Source organism: Anoplopoma fimbria, chromosome 21 (genome assembly GCF_027596085.1).
Source record: "Anoplopoma fimbria isolate UVic2021 breed Golden Eagle Sablefish chromosome 21, Afim_UVic_2022, whole genome shotgun sequence".
NCBI classification, from domain to species: Eukaryota; Metazoa; Chordata; class Actinopteri; order Perciformes; family Anoplopomatidae; genus Anoplopoma; species Anoplopoma fimbria.
The window spans coordinates 18,922,870-18,943,712 of record NC_072469.1 but is presented as its reverse complement, the minus strand read 5'-3'; the positions used below and the strand labels follow the sequence as shown (position 1 = coordinate 18,943,712).

The 20,843-nt window shown below is 37.4% G+C and overlaps 2 protein-coding genes across 3 annotated transcripts; both read left to right on the top strand.

The window, feature by feature from the left end:
• Positions 1 to 4,100: 4,100 nt before the first annotated feature.
• On the top strand, positions 4,101 to 6,561 carry LOC129110722 (probable G-protein coupled receptor 141). Its single transcript, XM_054622909.1, has 2 exons — positions 4,101 to 4,434; positions 4,905 to 6,561. The coding sequence occupies exon 2, from the start codon at positions 4,905 to 4,907 to the stop codon at positions 5,853 to 5,855; it is 951 nt and encodes a 316-aa protein (XP_054478884.1). The 5' UTR covers positions 4,101 to 4,434; the 3' UTR covers positions 5,856 to 6,561.
• A 97-nt stretch (positions 6,562 to 6,658) lies between these two features.
• Positions 6,659 to 19,954, top strand: hnf4g (hepatocyte nuclear factor 4, gamma). 2 transcript variants are annotated; one of them, XM_054622908.1, is made up of 11 exons: positions 6,659 to 6,977; positions 12,379 to 12,547; positions 12,872 to 12,966; positions 13,599 to 13,705; positions 13,827 to 13,976; positions 14,422 to 14,509; positions 15,503 to 15,655; positions 16,377 to 16,426; positions 16,930 to 17,116; positions 18,144 to 18,263; positions 18,769 to 19,954. In XM_054622908.1, the coding sequence occupies exons 1-11, from the start codon at positions 6,947 to 6,949 to the stop codon at positions 18,888 to 18,890; spliced, it is 1,272 nt and encodes a 423-aa protein (XP_054478883.1). In that variant the 5' UTR covers positions 6,659 to 6,946; the 3' UTR covers positions 18,891 to 19,954. The 2 variants fall into 2 exon arrangements, with proteins under 2 accessions (XP_054478883.1, XP_054478882.1); XM_054622907.1 differs by lacking the exon at positions 6,659 to 6,977 and adding an exon at positions 10,859 to 10,988.
• Positions 19,955 to 20,843: the final 889 nt, after the last annotated feature.

The following is a 20,843-nucleotide window of genomic DNA, read 5'->3' as shown; positions in this document are numbered from 1 at the left end:
CTTTAATTACTTTTTTTGACTTTTTTGGCTTACTATACAATTTGTTTTTCAGACATATTGTTTTATAGTATTTTTTGACATACTATGCCTTTAAATGACTTTGAAATTATAGTATACTTAGATTTTTGACATTATTCTATGACTTTTTTTAATTCCTCTTTTTCGACACACCATTCTGTGACTGTCTTTCAATTTTCTTTACTTAAAAATGACTTTTTTCCACTTTTTTGACATGCTAAACATGATACATACTATACATACTATACTATGACTTTTACACTTTTTTGGCATACTGACTTTATCTAACTTGTTTTCGACATACTATATTATTTCTTATAAAATAGAATACTGTGACTTATATTTATTTTTTTATACATACTATACGATGACTTTTATTCCACTTTATTCAACAAACTATGCTTTGACGTTTTGAATTATTTTCATACAGTCATGAACAAATGGGGTCCATATTGATGAATAGACAGTGATAACCATTTAGTTTCATTTTTAATGTATTTATTTACTTCAAATAAGTAATAACAAATAAGTAACAAAACTTAACAAGAATACAAAATAAAAAGAACAGTAAATAAAGTAAACTGTCAATGAACAAATTCTCATTTTCATAACAAGAAGCATCAGTTAAAAAACAAAACAAGCTAGGCCTTTGATAGATTATTAAACTGTTAAAAAAGCAAAATATAACCAAACCGTTAAATCAATGAATGTTCCACAAAGGAAATATTGATAATGAACAGTTTTATTGATATTACACATGAGTGAATTTTCAGTTTGTACTGAAGCAATGTGGATTGTTAAGTGAGAAGGCAGCAGGAAGGAAGGACCTCCGGTTTCTCTCTTTAACACGCCACTAGTGAAGCAGCCTGTCACTGAAGGGGCTTATTTGCATTGGTTAAAAGATTTCATGGTGTCATGTTTTAGTTGCACTTATTGTAGTCCTTTTCGTTGTAGTTTTTCCATGGCAGACCTACATCAGTGACATCTGCAGTTGCATCATAATTATGTAGCTTAATGAAAGTTAAGTTGGATTCTCTAAGCCTCACAATTGTCTTTTCCTAACTCCTCATTCATTTTCATTCACATCTTTCCTTGACTCCATGGCGTCTTCCATCGATGTCCAGGAGAAGTGGGTAGGAATAGAAGTTAAGAGGTAATTTCAGGATTTTTGACCTCAACCTATAACTTTTTTGTGACTTCATTCGAGATACTATACTCTGACCTTTGTTGATTTTTTTTCAACAAGCTATACTATGACATTTTCTTTCGACATAGTATACCTTGAGTTTCTTATTACTTTTTTGTGAATATGCTATACTATGCTGTTCTTTTTACATACTATACTATGACTTTTTCAGTAAAACTTACTTTACTCTGACTTTTAAAAGAAAACTTTTTCAACACAGTATACTATGACTGTTTTCTACTTTTTTTTAAATATATACAAAACTACGACTTTTTTCAGCACGCTTTATTAGAACTCTTTTTACTCTTTCTCCTACTATACATGACTGTTTTCACTTTTTTCAACAGACTATACTGTGACTTTTTTTTCGACATATTGTACTATTACTTGTTTTTTCACTTTTTTATCTACATACCATACAATGACATTTTCACTTCTTTTGGACAGACTACAGTATGAATTTTTCTCACATTTTTGACATACTGTACTGGGACTTTCTTACTTTTTTCCTCGGGCTCCTATGACTTTTAAAACTTTTGTCAAATGACAATTTTTGGGGCTTTTTCAACATATTATATATTTCTATTTTTCTTTTTCAACATAGTATACTATGATTTTCCTTCACTTTATATGGCTTTTTCACTTTTTTTTTGACAAACAATACTGTTTCTTTTTGTACATTTTATTTACATAATATATATATATATATTAACATTCTTGCTTTCATTTTCTATTATTGACATATATCATTTTAGATTTTTTTTTTATATGTATTTATATGTATACTAGGTTTTTACTTAATTATTTATTTTGTGACATAAAATTTTGTGACATTTCTGGAAAAAAATTTCATGATTTTATAATTATAATAATTTAACTTGTTTTGTACTTTTTTCCAAACTTTTTGTTTTGCCCGGTAAAAATGTATTTTTTTTTTTTTTTTTCTTATTTATCACTAATGGCATTTGTAAGAATACATTCATCAACATCTGAAAAGGAAGCGTGTGGATTAAGTGCAGCAGACTTTGAGATGATCAGCGTTCACGGCTGACCAACCAGCCAGACCTGCCAGACCCATCGCCACCCAACGGCTCCAAAGAGGAGAGGGAGGAGATCAGAGATGGAAGCTAAGCCAACCCAGCTAGGACATAAGGCTACTCCACTATCCAGCCTACTGCTGTCTGTCTGATGCCCAGTACTAGAAAAATAAGTTGGATGAAAGCAGTGGGAGGTCATAGTCTGTTGAGTCCACATCTTCACATAGACCTGGCTCCACCCTTCATTACAGATCAAGCTGCACTTGACGGGCAACTAGCAGGACAGGGCTCAGGACTCCAGTGGAGGTTGACTCTGTGTTTACATCATGATGCTTAGTGCTCAAACACAGTCAAAGTTGATGGACAGTGTTCTTGTCATTGTGAATTTTTAATGCAAATATGTCGGCCATATTATCTGTCATTGGAATTGTTGTGGTTGTTGCTGTTTGCATTCCTTGTGAAGCAAATAAAAAGAAATGCACAACAGGAATTTACTACTGTTTTTGTTTTTTGTTTGTTATGTGTTTCATAACACATCAACAGTCTTTGAATTCTTGTATCCTTTGACTTTTTAGACATACTATACTGTGACTTTTATTTCACTTTTTTCCACACACTATACTATCAGTGTTTTTTTAGACATACCATACTACCATTTTTAATGACTTTTTCGACATCCTATATTTTGATTTTTTAATGACTTTTTTTCGACATACTATACTATGACTTTTTTATGACTTTTTACACATGCTATACTATGACTTTTTCATGACTTTTTCAAAATACTATACTACAACCTTTTTCTTACTTTTTCGACATGCTATAATATGACTTTTTTTGCACTTTCCTGACATGCTATACTATTCATTTTTCGACATACCAGGTTCTACCTCGTGAGCTACAGCAGACCCAAAAAACGTGCGCACCTCGGGAATCTTGTATGATACCACTACACCAGCAGCGCAACAGTGGTGATGTACTTATTTGGACAAGCTATACTATGACTTTTTTGCACTTCTTTCGACATGCTATACTAAGACTTTTTTTGCACTTTTTTCGACATGCTGTGCTATGACTTTTTTGACATGCAATTCTATTACTTTTTTCGACATGCTATACTCTGACTTTTTTTGACATGCTATACTATGACTTTGTTTGCTTTGTTTTATGACATACTTTCTGACATGCGTATGCCTCCAAGGAAAACATACTAATTGAGATCCAAACAACTTACATACAAGAAATTTAGGCACCTACATAAGTAAATTAATCTGCTTATAAAGGTTAAAAGTTGCACTACAAAAGCAGAAGAAGCGCTGGGCGTAAACAGTGCATCTACATCTATGAAATCTTTGTTTCTTTTTTTTTGGCAGGGAGACACTGCAGAAATTACTCTATGTTTAAGTATTTGTTTCTAAACCACAGGCAGATCCTCTTTATTATGCTGTTTAGAACTCTATTATTATCCTTGCATAGGTACATGCAACCATGCACTGAACCACCCATTTCATTTCCTCCCCTTATTGACAGTAAGCCATTCACTCTTTGTACAATTCAACATCACATTCTAGTTTGTATTGGAATGAACATTGCAGACACAAAATAGCAGGCGTAGGTAGAGGGGTGACAAAAAGGAGGAAGCAGCCAGCTCTGCGGTTGTGCAAACATGTGTGCGCAATCACCTCCTCTTTCTGACAGAACACAAATGCATTAAGACACGCACACTGACACACATGCACACACACACACACACACACACACACACACACACACACACACACACACACACACACACACACACACACACACACACACACACACACACACACACACACACAATATTCAAAACTTATGGTTTTTTGACAACACAGTCACACTGACAGATTCCATTTGCATAACCTTTACTTCCATATAAGTTGGCACACACACACACACACACACACACACACACACACACACACACATAGACACACACACAAACATATCCGCACATGCATTCAAGCAGAAACAAAGACACACACACACATACTTTCTCAGACATAGAGGTTTTCTCCCGCTCGCCGACACATTGGGAAAATGTTGCTGTTGTTAGCTTGAAATAATGTGATTTAATGTGAAGGACATACACATCCTTTTACGTCTTATTTTCACACACAAGACCACTCGGCAGGCAGTTTGTCTTGGCAACAAAAGGTACTGTAATGTTCATGTACTGTATTATTCATTTTGTAATGATTAGCCTATACCTTTAATGGTAACGTTGTTTCTAAGCCTCATGATATTTCAATCCTAATAATTTTAGTTCTGGTTGCTTTTAGTCCTGTTTCATGTTAAACTGAAAGTATGTTGTTACCACTTGCATGTAGGGCTAACATAATACTATACGTTCATGGTAGCCTGTCATCAGTGTGTGAATGGGTGAATGATATGTAATATACTACTGATTGTAAGTCGCTTTGGATAAAAGCGTCTGCTAAATGACTGTAATGTAATGTAATGTAATGTGTCTTTGGATTGTGTGTCAATTTTACTTATACAGCGTAATATCTGATATTTACAGTTGGAAAAATTAAAATACAACCATTTCCTAATGTATTCCTCCACTATACTCCCGTATCTGATACGGCCCCCTCTTTCTTCTTCCCTTTTTTTCTCTATTTAAGATGACTTCCATGGTGAATACAACGCTTTCTACTGGCATAAACTCGATGATGACCACAGATCCTCAGAACCTCAGAACCTCAAATCCTGAAAATCCTGATGAGTACCACATAGTCCTCCTGGTCATTTACTCTGTAGTTCTGCTGACCGGGATCATCAGCCTCAGCATGATGACGCACATCCTGAAGTCCAGCACGACATCTATCACCTCCATTGCTGTACTCAACCTTATCTTCACCCACTTCATCTTCCTTGTCACTGTGCCCTTCAGGATTTACTATTACGCGACTCAACACTGGAGCCTGGGCCACTGGTGGTGTAAATTCGTGAGCGGCATGATTCACATCCACATGTACATGTCTTTTATCTTCTATGTGATAATCCTCATCACACGCCTGATGACGTTCTACTACAAAGCTGAGCGGGTGGCCTCCCTCCAGAAGATTCATGCACTAGTTCTCAGTGTTATAGTGTGGATGGTTGTGCTTGTCGTGGTCCCTTGCATAATACATTTTCTTTACGGAAAAAAAATTGAAGATCGTTTCTACGGCAACAACGCTACCACAAATGTGACTGAATGCTTCAAGTTTGGCAACAACATAGAGTCTGCTTCCAAGGTGTTCAACTACATCATAAGCACAGTCATCATAGTGGTGGCCACAGTGCTGACAGCCCTCCAATCCAATGCACTATCGGTTTTATACAGGAAGCATCGCCAGGGATGGACCTCTCAGCAGGACTTCGGGGCTCAGCTGAATAGTCTGTGCTTTGCTCTCATTATGGTTGTCTGCTTCATTCCCTACCATTTGTTCCGGCTGCATTACTTAGAACACCTCGATCGGCAAAGTATCAATGAGGTGTTTCTGAGTCTGACCACTTTTGGCTGTTTGGACATGCTCACCTTCTTGGGGAGGAGAACCTGCTACATGTGTTTGCCGGGAAAGGCTATTTAACAACTGTTGGTTGGATGTGTGTTAGGGGGTCATGGTAATTTAATTTCTTTATTTTGTAACTTTGTGTACTTTACTGTTTTTGAATGCCATATCATTTTTTTTGTTATTGCTTATGTGCATCTACATAAAAGCAGGGCTTACCAGTTATCCAAAAGCACATACAAGCAAACATTTAACAGATAAACTGGAATTACGGAGAAAAATAAGTTGATGAAACATGTACAAGAATAATATTCCCTCCATTAATATCTGCAGCTTTTTGTGATGTGACTTATAAAACTGTTTAGTTTTATTTTAATTATTATTTGCAATTATTTGATAGTTGAAAGAGCAATGAGAGAAAAACTTCGAGAGCAATAGGGGTATGACATGCAGAAAAGATTGTGGTATCTTAACCAGTCGGCTACCATATTGTGAAAATATTGAAAGAATTGTCAGGACTGGAAACTGTGCTTCGCTTTGGACTCAAAATTAATGATCTCTTGCCATCTGCTGGTCATTGAATATACTACAGGCTTTAAATTTGAAATTTTTAATGCTAGATTATACCAATGGTCTTTAAATTCGCAATTTTTTTATCCAATTATGACTTCATGTGAAAGGTATGTGAGTGGAAAGGAAAAATAAATGTATTACACCTTATTTGCTAACACTTAACCCCTGTGTACATAGCTCGAGTGAAATAAATAAAATTGTAACTTTTTCACCACTATTGTGTGAAACATTACCTCAGACCTCTTGGATCTCTTAACTTCCGCCCTTGGAGGTGGTGTTAGAGGCCCTGGCTGACATGCACACATGCACACAAACACACACCCCTGGTGATCCTTTCCTTTTGGTTTTTATGGCTTTGGGTTACTGTTTAACATCCCCACCCTACTTTGAGTTTGTTTAGTAAATCGATCTAATGACAGGGCAATGGTGGCGCCATCCAATGTGTCGCTCCATGAATTATAGACCGCTGAGCTCTACAAACCTTCCCTTTTAATGTTGTCAAACTGCTTTACCATTTTCCTATTCTCAGTGTCAGTTAGATTAATGTTGCACTGATGGGCTGAGTACTACCATAGTACAACAGTGCACTCGGATAAATGCACATCCCAGGCAGAAACAGAAACACAGGTAAGTCAAAGTCCTCCTGTGAAGTAAACTGTCATTGAAATGCAAAATAGCCACATCGGCTGTGGTATGGTATGCGGTGTGCTTTTTTGGAGGAAGTGAAGCTTACATTTAGCAATTTTTTTAGGAAGTTTAGTAACAGTTTCTGCTAAATCACGTGGTTTCTTTTTAATGGTATTGGTTGTACTACCCGTTCACAAACACATTTCAATTGCTTTTTTGTTTCCTGTAATGAAAGCTGGCATACTTTTGAATTGCAGTTTGTGGTTCTTTAAGTCTGCTACATTTCTTAGTTGTGTTTTGTCCAGTGTTTTATATGAAAGTAGTGTTCTCGCCTCCCTGTCACAACAGATAAAATTGCAGTGTTGGCTGACTTGACCGCAGTAGATAAGATAGACTGACTTTGTCATGCATGATTTGCTGTAAAGATCATGGGATCCAGTGTCTAATAAAATAAAACACATTTATTTCTAAAATATTTAAAATGATTTATTTCGGTAATCCACTATTATTGGAAATTTACATAAATGTGGCATCTAGTTGTTCGACAAAAGCATTAGCCCAAACCTTGGATATGCACAGTACGGACACCATAACACTTATAATATACTTTAATATTAGTAAACCTACCTTTGTAAAGGTTGCAGGTTTCAATGGTGACATTTCTTTGAGACTATGTCAGATAGTTGTGGATTGATTTTTGAGGCTGTAGTTGTATTGATCTGCCTTAAATAGTGCAGCTGATTGCATTCACCCTGTGTATACAGTTTACAGGCTAAAGATACATGGGCTTTACTTCAGCTGGATAAATTGTTTGTCACAACAAAACAAAAAACAAAAAAGGAAAAGCCATTTCCTGTGTTTATAGGAAATATGTCAGGAAATTTGGGGAAGTGTTGACTAATTCTTGAATTCACATGTTTCTATTGATTTGCATAGATCCAGTAACATAGCAGTGTATTACGAACTGAACAACATGGCAACAAATTAAAAGCAGATTATGTTTGCTCGGTCAAAATAAAAGCTGATCCCTCAGCAGAGTTTTAAGAGTGAACAATATTCTTCTGTACTGTATATTTTTTTTACTGTTGAACAGGTATCAGTAGGCAGTGGTTTACTAGAGTCAGTTGGGTGGCTGATCATCATCTACGACTATTAAAACCTCATATCTAAATAGAAGCGACAGTGTTATGGCCAGTTCACACAGAGATAGCGTCTTGGCACTTTGTTTTATGGCTTCAAAGAGCGATTGGTTGCTAGGCGGATGCAAGGTCTCTCAGGCGTCCTGATTGGGTCGTAATAGTTTTTATAATTCTAAGGGATTTATGAATGTGTAATATTTTTTTACCTACATACACATTTAACATTTCCAAATCAGTAAGCTGGAGATCCCACCTAGATGTCGGTTGTTGAATCTACTGGAGTTCATATTTGCACCAAAGCTGAATAAGTTTTCAGTTTATTAGTGTAGTGAGCAATGTTAACATTCCAAGTATGTATTAAATAGCTGACTAGCTACAGTGTTTGGGATATTGTATCATGGTTCAAAGAAATCAAGAAAAGAGTATGATTTTTTCAAGTATTCAAAATGTAGAAAAACAAAGATCGAAGGCATTCATTAGTACACTATTAAACCTGTTGTCCTTGCCCTTAAAGGGGCTAAAAAGCTTAAACCTGTTTACCACTAGCAACAAAGTAGAATTATATTCACATTTCAATGGATTTGATATCATAGTGTATCTGTCCTCAAAGCTTTAAAGCACAGGTGTACTCATCTAATCATAGTTTAAAGAAGAGATAGTTCTATATATCGGATGCGATGGTAAATTGAATCCAGCACACTCATGCTACAGTGCTCTCTGCAAGTTCTATTGTGTGTTAGGTGATTGTGAACGTGAAAGTAAAGAGTAAATTCTTCTTCACTCTTCACAAACCTAATGAGTCAGGAGGCCTGACCTCACTGCCTGGTTAAAATGTAATCTCTCTCTCTCTCTATCTCTATCTCTCTCACACACACACACACACACACACACACACACACACACACACACACACACACACACACACACACACACACACACACACACACACACACACACACACACACACACACACACACACACACACACACACACACACACACAACCCCTTCATTTCAGCAACTAAGTTAACTAAGATGTCTGTTATTACCCTGTAACCTGATAGTAATTGTTATCTCTGATATACCGAGCCTACAGTGACAATATATAACCCCCCTGCTTGCTCATATACTGGAGTCACTTTGCTGACTGGCCCACTCATTACTGATGTAGGGCATCACATCTCCCATCATACTGCCTCTTATCATTTACAGCTCTTTCTAACACAATGCCCCGAACAGATTACCTTTAGGCCACACAATAAGATTTAGTGCAATGGATCTCCCAATGCAAAATGGGTGGGTTGAGACATTTTAACTGGTTTATGGTAGTAAATTATAGTGTTTTTACACCAGTCCTGGCTGAAAGAGGAGGGAGCTAACTGACAAATGTTTCACTTGTATTGTTAAGTTAATTGTCCACTTTATATTTCCTCTCTTCAACATGCAGTTCTCGGGAAATGTGATCTGTTTGTACAATAAGAGAGCTAAACGAAGTGTGAGAACTATACAGTTGTGTAAATATTACATACAGCTCTTCAGGGAGTATTCAATACTTTTACAAAGCCGATTGGCTCATAATTCTTAAAGGAAATGGCCAAAGACATTATAAGTGTATCACCCAGTCAGAAAATTCTCCTTCAGTACAAGTTTTGATATTTACTAATATGAAGTCATACATAATAACAGCAAAATTGCAATAAATCAAATCTAAAACTAAATCTACAAAAAAAAAAAATTATATTAAAATATATAAATATATTATATTATAATTTTAATATATATATATAAATATATATATTAAAATAATTTTAAAAATGTCCCACTGGGCAATTTGAATATGATATTACCTAAAAATACAAGTAAAAACAGTAATGTTTCAACAAGACTGTGGTCAGTGAGTTTAATGACATTAGAGATAAAAGGTCATATATTGTATTTGAGTAACATGACCAGTTTATTTAGAATAAAGTTGTATCAACCTTTATGAATGAGGGTTGGATGTAAAAAAAAAAAAAAAAAAGGAGTGTGTTGGTTGAAGAGTTAATAGAAGTTATCAGTGTCCACCACTTCACTTTGTGTCTTTATAGACTATATCTGCTGAGGTGGTGGTGCTATTACTCCACTATTGATTAGATTAGAATGCCTGGGAAGGACACACACACACACACACACACACACACACACACACACACACACGCACACACACACACACACACACACACACACACACACACACACACACACACACACACACACACACACACACACACACACACACACACACACACACACACACACAAACATTCAGAAATGAATGTGACACCAAACAAATCTCCCTGTCGCATATGCATTACACAAACACAGAAGCTTACCAACATGCACAAAAATGTGTAAGCTTTCCTCTGTCTCATGGTGAGAAAAAAAACAGGCAGAAGGGAAATATGTCCTTTACCTCTATCTATCCATCCCTGTGATAAGTGTTAAAGAGAAGGACAGATAAGTAATGTGCAATAAGGTGAGAAGTCTTAGGCCACAGCTCCTCCCCTCTCCTTGTTCCTGGCCCAATCAGATAGGATTATAGATCATTAATGCCAGGGATCTCTCTTGTCATGGCTGTAAGAATAAGATGAAGCAGAGACCAGCAGGTAGAGAACAGGAGAAATAGAGACGATAGAGAGAACTGAGAAGAGGACAGAAGCAAAGAGTGGAAGAAGAAGTGTGAGTAGGACCAGTTGAAATTGGAATGAAGTATCCTCCTGCTCCTCAGAGTAAATCTCTGTTAGATATGGAGGTAGCAAACTATTGTGAAGGCCTGGATCCCTCATACAGCACACTGGGTTTTGAGAATGCAGAAGTGCTCTGTGGAGGAGGAGGTAAGTGCGTCAGCCACCCACACATGCACATACAAACACTTATTGAAGCTCAAGACATCTGATTTTGAGCATGCATGTAAAGTTGGACATGCTCCTTACAGTATGACAATGTACAGATGGCACACATGTTAATATATTGACTGATAATCAGCTCACTCACATATTTCCCACAATAAGGTGGGGGCCTGCAAAATGTCTTATTGAGGACAGAGAAATTAGGGGAGCCTTATCTGATAAATATTTAGCCTTGTTTAACATGATGCATCTTGTAACCAGGGTTTGGGATGGGTAATCTACCTCAGAGCTGGGTGAAGAGGTAGACTAGAACCACTGTGGTAGTTTGTAAATTGGGAACTCAAATGATGAAGTGAAGTGAGACCAGTAGAAGGCAAATTAGTTGCTATTTGCACAAAAGGAAGGGTTTTAACATAAGCTAAATTAAGCGCGGGGGGAAGTCATGACATTTTAATGTTGACCAGTAGTGCATGTATCCAGCTTGTCTGTTAACACAGATTGTGAGAAATGAATCCCACTTGTATGTTGCCCACATATGTGAGTGGAAATATGTGGCAGTGAAGGACAGAAAAGGGCTAGGTACAGGCTGTAAAAGTGTGAAATCAGAATGCAGGAATGTGTCATAAAGATGTTTTATTGAAGAGAAACCATGCATCTCAGTGATACGCTGATGTCATCTCAGCACGCGAACATTGACTCACTGCCTGGTGTGGGACTGAGAGAGAGATGTGTTTGGGGGGATGTGAACGTGTCTGTGTTGATGCATCTCTTGTTTTTACCTGGACATGCTGTCATCGTGTTGTGTACTATGCTTTTTAATGAACCATAAATATTCAGACAATGATGATGATTATTGTTTTGATTATGGTGACGATGCTGCTGCTGCTGCTGCAGATAATAACAACTACCATGATGATTACGACAACGCTCATGGTATGAGAAGATGAAAGTAAAAATAAAGACATCAAAAATAATGTTTAAAATGCCTGGCAATTGAACGGCCATTTATTCTTTTTCCTGATTTATGTTTAGTTTGATGTACAAACAAACACCAAACAAATATCTATTCAGTCATAGAAACCCCAAATAACCTCTGCAGTTACACTATGGAAACTACACCAAATACATTCACTACAGTTACAAGATGCTTTAAATTTTACACATGGTCGCTTCAATTAGATTAGATTAGATAGTGCAGTGGATAGTCTGTGGTCCCAGTATTAGACCATACTGAACTACAGTATTCTTGGATGTGTACTCAAATACTTTGATTCTAATTGTAAGTTTACTTGTGTCAATGCCAATGTGTGCAAAATACAGATGTATGAGCATGTGTCTATGTACTTACCTATATGACGTTTTTTGCTTGTTTCAGACAGCATGCCAATTGAGCCAGGCCTGTCAGTCGGTCCAGACGGGGTCAGCAGTAACTGTGCCATCTGTGGAGACAAAGCTACAGGAAAACACTATGGAGCCTCCAGCTGTGATGGCTGTAAAGGCTTCTTCAGACGCTCCATACGCAAGAGCCACGTCTACACCTGCAGGTACAGAGAGCAAAAACATACTTTGACAGCTAAAACTCACACATAAAAAAAACACAGCACACTTTGAATCATACCACGGTTAAATAATGATTATATATGTTGAAAATATAATAGTATGAGCATGCATAAGTGTACACATAAATATGATCTGGTACATGTACACCCTTATGATCAAGTGCAGATCTAAATATGACTTTTAAACCATTGACAACTTACTTTTCAGCCCAGTCATCATGTCATGACCTTTCACATTAACTTACAATAAACTTTGTAATTTCTTGCTCTTTAAAGCTGCTAACATTATTATCTGCTCGCCGTATGCAGGTTCAGCAGACAATGCATCGTGGATAAAGATAAGAGAAACCAATGTCGTTTCTGCAGACTCAACAAATGCTTCAGGGCTGGCATGAAGAAAGAAGGTAGGAAAAACTACTCGAAACAACACCTGATTTTCATGGTGTAGTGTCTGTGGTATAGGAATATATGTTAGATAAAGTTCAGTTTTGTTTTGTTTAGTTCAGTTTTTTGTTTCTTGTTATTTTCCAATGAGACAAAGTATAGGCTTAAAACTAAAGAGAGTCTGTCTTCAGAGAATCTGAGAGCTGCTTCAAGATGGTGGAAATCGGCTCAGCCATAAAATAAGTGATTACTTAGTGTGTGTGTGTGTGTGTGTGTGTGTGTGTGTGTATTTATGAGGGGTATAACCTTGGCGAGGAGTTTTATGACACCTAATCATGTGTTATTCAAACATGTTGTTCTGAATTTCAACTGGTTAACGTTTGACTCCTCCTGCTGATGCCAGCCTTTGTGACTATTTTTCTGAATATTAACTGCCCCATAGGTGCTGCTGTCATCGTCAACTCTTAAACTGGAAAATACCAATTTAAGCAAAATCTTGCAAACACTAAACCAAGATAGAGACATATTACCGTTTGAAAGTTATTTGGGTTTTACAATAAGGACAATACAGGAGGTGCTGTTTCTTTCCTTATCCTTTTTATTGCTGTTTCTGTTTCACACACAGTCATTTAAGCTCTCTGCTCCATTGTAGCTGTACAGAACGAGCGGGATCGGATCAGCTCCCGAAGAAGTATCCCTGACACCCAAGACATGCCACCCATTACTATTTTGGCCCAAGCTGAATCACTGTCCCAACAGGTGACAATTTCTTTTTGTGATATTTTGAACAGGCAGCACATCATGTGCATGTTTAAATCATGTGCACCAGGAAATCAAGGGATTGTGACCCAGTAAGCCATTGTTTTCTGTCTCCCTCCAGATCACTGCTCCACTTGGAATAGCAGACATATCGGAGCAGAAGTCAGCCACTGTCGGAGATGCATGTGATTCTATGAGACAACAGTTATTGGTGTTGGTGGAATGGGCCAAGTACATTCCTGCATTTGGAGAACTGCCACTGGATGACCAGGTAACCGAACTTTGACGCATGATGGGTCAACTTTGATTATGCAAATTGCTCACAGGAATGAGTCAACCTTGTTTTAATCCCATGCCCAAGTTTAAACCAAGACCTCTCAGTTTTCAGTACTTTAGTTTAACATTCTGAAGTGCTGTCTTTTTATATTGGTCCTGTTTAGCTTGTGAGAGTTTGCTTACTGCTCTAACAAATGGCTTATTCTGTCGAAGCACTTTCAGTTGGGATGAAAGAAAGGTTATCTTTAATCAACCAAATGTACTGTGAGATGAAAGAATATCAAAAGCAATAATTAAGTAGAGTGTTTTCTAGATCTGACTACTAAATATACTGCAGTTAAAGTACGTTCCCTCTGTGATGTATGTGAGGGCAAAGGGGGAGGCATTGTTACATTGTTTGTGTTCTTTGTTTAACTGTGTATGTGTGTGTTTGTTTCCAGGTGAGTTTGCTCAGGGCTCATGCAGGTGAGCACCTTTTGCTTGGGGTCGCCAAAAGGTCAATGCCATTCAAGGACTTCCTGCTTTTAGGTAAGAACTCACCAGAAGAATGGCATCTTAAATATAAGTGGTGCCATCAGGTGGCTCAGCAATGTGAAGACTGATCAAAAAAATCTGTAACATTTTACTAAAAAGGTTACAAAAATGTGAGTAGTTACTGAGGAACAAGCGTGGGACAACTCAGTAATTACTTGTTAATGAATGCATTGTTAATGAGTAGTTCTGGAATCACTCTGAGAAGGACTATATGTATATGTAGAGTGAATCATGATGAACAGCCAGTTTGAGTCGTAACAGTAAGACAATAATGAAGTAATGAGGAACTATTTAGAAACTACTCCGTGTGATGTACCACTTTACTTGAGAGGGGAACAAAAAAGGTGAGTCATGATTAAGTAATTGTTGTTGTTGATAGTTTGTGTTGCTCAGTCGCTGATGAGGAACAACTCGTGAGGAAATACTATTGAACTAATCAACCTAATGATTCATTAATGTAGTATTTCCCAGTCTGGTTTCTATCCCATTATTATCTACTATATAATCAGAGTTATTCCGAAACTACTCACTAACTTTTTATTAATCATCAGGTCGTTCCTCACTCCTGTCTCAGTAACTACTAAAATCTTTTTGTATTGTATCGTAAAGTGTCACAGATCAAATGTTGTGTTTGCTGATAATGATTAACTAAAGGTTTCTATTTCTTTGTGACTTCAAAAGTGTATTTCTAAATGTCATTACTCATTACCTAGACATGTACCAACATCATACTGTAGGCAGGTCTGTCAACCACATACACGCAAGCACGCAGACACACACATTGTGCATTGCTGTGCCTTAGGACCCTTCACATAACCTTGACTGAAACCGTTAAGTAGGCCAAACAAAAGTCTGATCTAACTTTTCTTTCTCTCACAGCTAAACTTATTCCCCTCAACCTTCCACACAAGCACACACCAGCACTCTACCCCATACACAACCACATACCTCAACACTGGCACTAACCTGTGCTCACTATGTCTGCAGGTAATGGCTGTGTGATCCACAGGAACAGTCCTGAACAAGAGATGTACAAGGTAGCCAACCGTGTGCTGGATGAGCTGGTCCAGCCTTTCCAGGATATTCAAATAGACGACAACGAGTATGCAGCGCTCAAGGCTATTGTCTTCTTTGACCCAGGTAATTTAAAAAAAGGAACATTTAGTACTTAAAGCCATGAGAAGATTTGTGAAGAACATACATTACCAATGGTAGGGACCAGTTACTCTTCCTTGGGATGAGTGGTTACTCTGTTTTCCCAACTCAACCTTGCTTCTCAATTCAGAAACAGCCTATTTTGTAATGTAAATATATTTCTGTTTGTTGCAGTAATTTAAATAGAATACAGTTTTAATTTATGGAAACTACTTTGTCAACATTTCAGATTTCTCATTTTCAAAAAACATAGTTTTAATGATTAGTATTAAAATGTAAATTTAGAATATAAATGAAAAGTACAAAAGCCAGAAAAACAAGGGGCAAGAAATTAAAAGGTGAAAAAACAATAGCACGAATAGTAAAAGATTGAAAATAGCTAATTCAAAATTTTAAATAATTGATTGTCCAAAACCCATTGCCATTTCTTTCCAGTCCCTCTTTTCCTAACTAATCCCTTCCTTCTGGTTACCGTTCCCCTCAAAGTTAGATCCCAGTCCCTCCATCCCTTGGCCTAGTGTGACCACAATCCCTACCCCCATCTTGTGTTACCTGTCTCTCTTCATCTCCCCTTCACTAAATCCTCTCATTTTACCTTCATTCCCCAGTTTGACCATAATCATTTCATCAATTCCACTCATATCCTCAATTCCATTCTTGATCTCCCCCTCCCCCCCAACCCCACATTTTGTCTCCCAATCTCCAGATGCAAAGTCTTTGCGGGACCCATCGAAGATCAAGGCCATTCGTCTGCAGGTTGGTCGAGCATTTGACTCTTTTAGCTTATTGCAGAGCTTATTATCACAGTGGATTATATTTATAATTACACATAATTATATAGTGATTATACATTGTTACACATTCCTGAATAATATACCCATCAACTTGGGTTGGCTGTGGCGTAGTGGAGAGCAAGGTAGTTCTCCAATCAGAGGATCGGTGGTTCGATACCCGGCTTTGGCAGTCGATGTGTCCTTGGGCAAGACACTTAACCCCAAGTTGCTCCTGAAGGCTTGCCATCGGTGTGGATGTTGCATGAATGTTAGTTAGAGTCTGATGGTGGCACCTTGCATGGTAGCCTGTCATCAGTGTGTGAATGGGTGAATGTCTTGATATGTAATATACTACTGATTGTAAGTCGCTTTGGATAAAAGCGTCTGCTAAATGACTGTAATGTAATGTAATGTAATGTAACTTACAGTACATGGACAATGGCAGGTTGCTTACGCTGATGGAGACTTGGGCTTGTGTGTGTACAGGTCCAGATGAGTCTGGAAGACTACATTAATGACCGTCAGTATGACTCCAGGGGTCGTTTTGGAGAGCTGTTACTCCTGCTGCCCACCCTGCAGAGCGTCACCTGGCAGATGATCGAACAGCTTCAGTTCATTAAGCTCTGTGGCCTGGCCAAGATAGACAACCTGCTGCATGAGATGCTGCTGGGAGGTGAGACTGGGCCAATGTCTGTGCTTGTAAACCTACAGAGAGAAAAATAGGATGACATTCAGCATGACCGCCAAACACTGCAGTGGAGCTATTCAGTGATAAATGTGTGGAACTGGACAAACATGAAGCAATGTAAAACACAAAAGTATAAAACTCTGCAAAGTTTTCCCGGATATAAAAAATAGGTTAAAAGTTTTGCAAATAGTTGGTATACTTTGTATCATCCACATATACTGTATCTTAGGGAAAGCCAAAATAGACAACTTGCTACATGAGGTGCCTCTAGGTGACATCTGCAAACACAATGTGTATGTATAAGGAAGTCTGTAGTTAAAGGTAGAATGCATCAAACATATTCTAAACAGGGCCATGACAGACAACTCAAGATGAGGCGTGGAATAAAGTACTAAGTCATCTCCAAAAATGTCTTCAATTTTTCTCCATACATGCTAAAAACAACCCCAGAATATGACAACCTGACTTAGAAGACAAAGAAAGAGCTGTGTGTGTTTTATTTTTCAGTATCCAGTAGGAATGTGGTACTTAAGAGTAAAAAAAAATATTGTTGAGATTGTGTTATATTTAGTAATGTGAATTTGAAATTGATGAAACATTGCAATGTTTATATAACAGTTTGTAACCAAAAAAAAGCTAACCAGAGCAAATAATTAAAAAAAATCAAACTGCAATGTCCTTCTACAGTACATAGATTAATCAGCATTTTATATAAAGTTATTTAGACCTGACTAGATAACTACATAAAACATGCACACATGGCAAAACACTTTTTGAAGGCAAAAAAATAAACTTTAAAATAAAAAATCATATTGTTCTTTTTGGTCTGATGAGGGTTTGTTTTGGAGCATTTCATTAAGCGTGTGAACCCTTAAATGTCACCTGATTAAAAAAACATATTTCTAGATTTCAAAATATCATCATTAACTGTATAATAAAAACGTGGTTACAACTCTAGCACTGTCTGTTGAAGTTGATGATTGATTATTGGGTTGTTGTGTTATGTTTTCAGGCCTTACATCAGAGCCCACCCACCTGCACCACCCAGCACACACCCAGCTGGCCCAGGACCCTTTGACTGGACACACACTGGTCATCAGCACCATGCCTGTCGCTCACACTACACAGATAGGTAAGTGCCAGATACTTGACAACCCTGAGACATGCAACACAGTCACACAAACTGCATTCACCCAGACAAGTGCAAACCTTCTGACACACACACAAGAAATATCAAAGCAACATTGATGTATATTTATCTCTTCACATAAAATGTCACAAACGTGTTTGCCAGATGTGTTTCCATTAACTGAGTTGAAACAAATAAATAGCCATCCCAAATGTGAAAAGAATCCATGAAAATGTAACAATTACGAGAATTGATGAGTCTTGGCCCTATTGTATGATTTCATTTAAAAATAAAAAATACATTCTGCAATATTACACCACCTAATGGCCACACAAGATTGATGGGAACTGTATCTATAAAATAGAAGCTGTGGATGTAACATTTCCCACGGGCGACAGTGGATACATCTTACAGACTTGATATATACAACATTGCTTGTATTCATACAAAAACACGTTATTTACAAATGTAAAAAAAGCTCTCTCTGTGCCTGCCTCTCTCTCTGCAGCCTCTCCAGACACACCCATCCCATCACCCCCTCTGGGTCCTGCCCCAGAGAAGTACAAACACTTTTCCCATCCTCTTTGTCCTCCAGCCAGCCCCTCGCCTTCCACACAAACAGATCTCTGACTTCAACCTGCACTCTGTCAGAGAAGCGGACATCGGCACAGTTCCCTTGTCCCCTATCAATCATTCCAGTCATAAGATTATGAAAGCAATCCCAGCTCAGGGTCCGTGGTTAGACTTTACCCCGCTCCTTTTTCCATGTGACTCCTGGCGGTGTTGCAACAATAACTAAGACGTACTTAAAGCTGCTTTATAACTTCAACTTGACACGTCTAACTTCAGTGAACCAATTAAGCACCAAACCAGGGTTTAACAAAACATGAAGCACATTTTTGTGGTCACCTAAAACCAATATATTGTTTTGCTTTTTGTTTGCAGTATCTCCATTTTACAACATTTTCATGTCAGTAAGGTACATGGCAATGCAAATGTTAAAACTAGATATAAGTCTGTTTAAAAGTTTATGCCATCTTAAAATCTGCCTTGTTGAAGTGTAGTTTTTATTGACTGATATCTGACATAGAAGTGCAGACATGCTCTCTGTCCTTATGCTTCTTTACTGTGATAATCCTGATAATGTGTAAATGTATGAAATACTATCTAATCATAAATCAAACATTAAACAGAAATGTCTTATCGTCAGCAAATTACAACTGGCCATCAAATAGAAATTGAATGCTCTGTTTTGTTTATACATTATGCATCTGTGGGACCTCTTACACCTGTAAACTGGTAATAGATCAGTCATTGTGTTGCTGATTGTAAGGATTTAGATGTTCTACCTGAAAAACTAATGATGGGGTATACAGAGGAAGCAACTATTTTAACAGTTTGTGAAAAAAAAACATTATATAATGGGGTACTATAGTTTGTGGTCAAGATTAACAAGGTAATGATAACAGTAACATTTAAACATAGTTCATAAAGACCTCATGTTAAATGCAAAAAAAAATGTGGATAAATTGTGATATTTTAACATCTTACTGTATATAGCCAAATGGATGATAGGAAATATTCAGATCATCAAAGTGTCTTTCTAGATTACATTTTTTAAATCAACTGTGTATTTTTATTTTGGTTTGTGTACATTTCCTAATTTGCGCAGTATATTGATTAAAATTTTGAATATTTTTATTTCTTCGAATTGAATTGATTGAATGTGTATTTTTAGAAATGCATAACATACACACAGTGAGAGACTCACTAAAGTCATAGCATTGTGTGGCACATTAGCACCCTCTTGCTGTCCAGAGAGGAAACATTACAGGGTAACACATTTTCACTTTTGCTTTTATATAGGAAAAAGTAAAGTCTGAGAAGAATACTAGAAATTCCTTTCCAACAATACATTTACCAGTTACTAAAGCCACAGCAAACCATTTAAATGGATATTGCTTGCAATAAATGGAAATTGACATTTTTCTTTCACATTTGATCCTGAAAGGAAAACAATAGAGACAGACAGATGATGATAAATTGACAGGGTGTATTTCAATACGGTTTCTCCAGATGCAAGAATACTGAGTGTGTTTGTCCATTACTTCCGTCATGGAAGTCATCATGCTCCCCCACAGTTCCATTGGTTAGGGGTATACAGTGTGTATCTAAAACTTTATTGGCAAGCTATTGAGACTGCACTGCCGGGTGATGCTGCTCATCTAAAATCAAACTAGTTTCCCCAACAGTCCATCTGAGAAAACACGCTTTGAGACAAACCCCAAAGCCAAACTAGATTGTAAAGGGACAATTTAAGCTGAACCTGAGCTGGGGCCAACTGTACTTTTAAATCTGTTATTTTGTTTACGTCTGTCCACGCACAACCATTTTCTTGGGGTTTGTGTTGCGTATGTGGGAGCGTTTACGTGCAGTGGACTAGACCAGGGGATAAAGCTGAGAGCTCTTATTCTCTTTATATTGTTGTGTGACTCAGAGAGAACACTCAGGGTTATTTATGGTAGAGGAGATGATGCTGTCTAGAATCAACATGACCAAATCCTCCTATCAACTTCATAATGG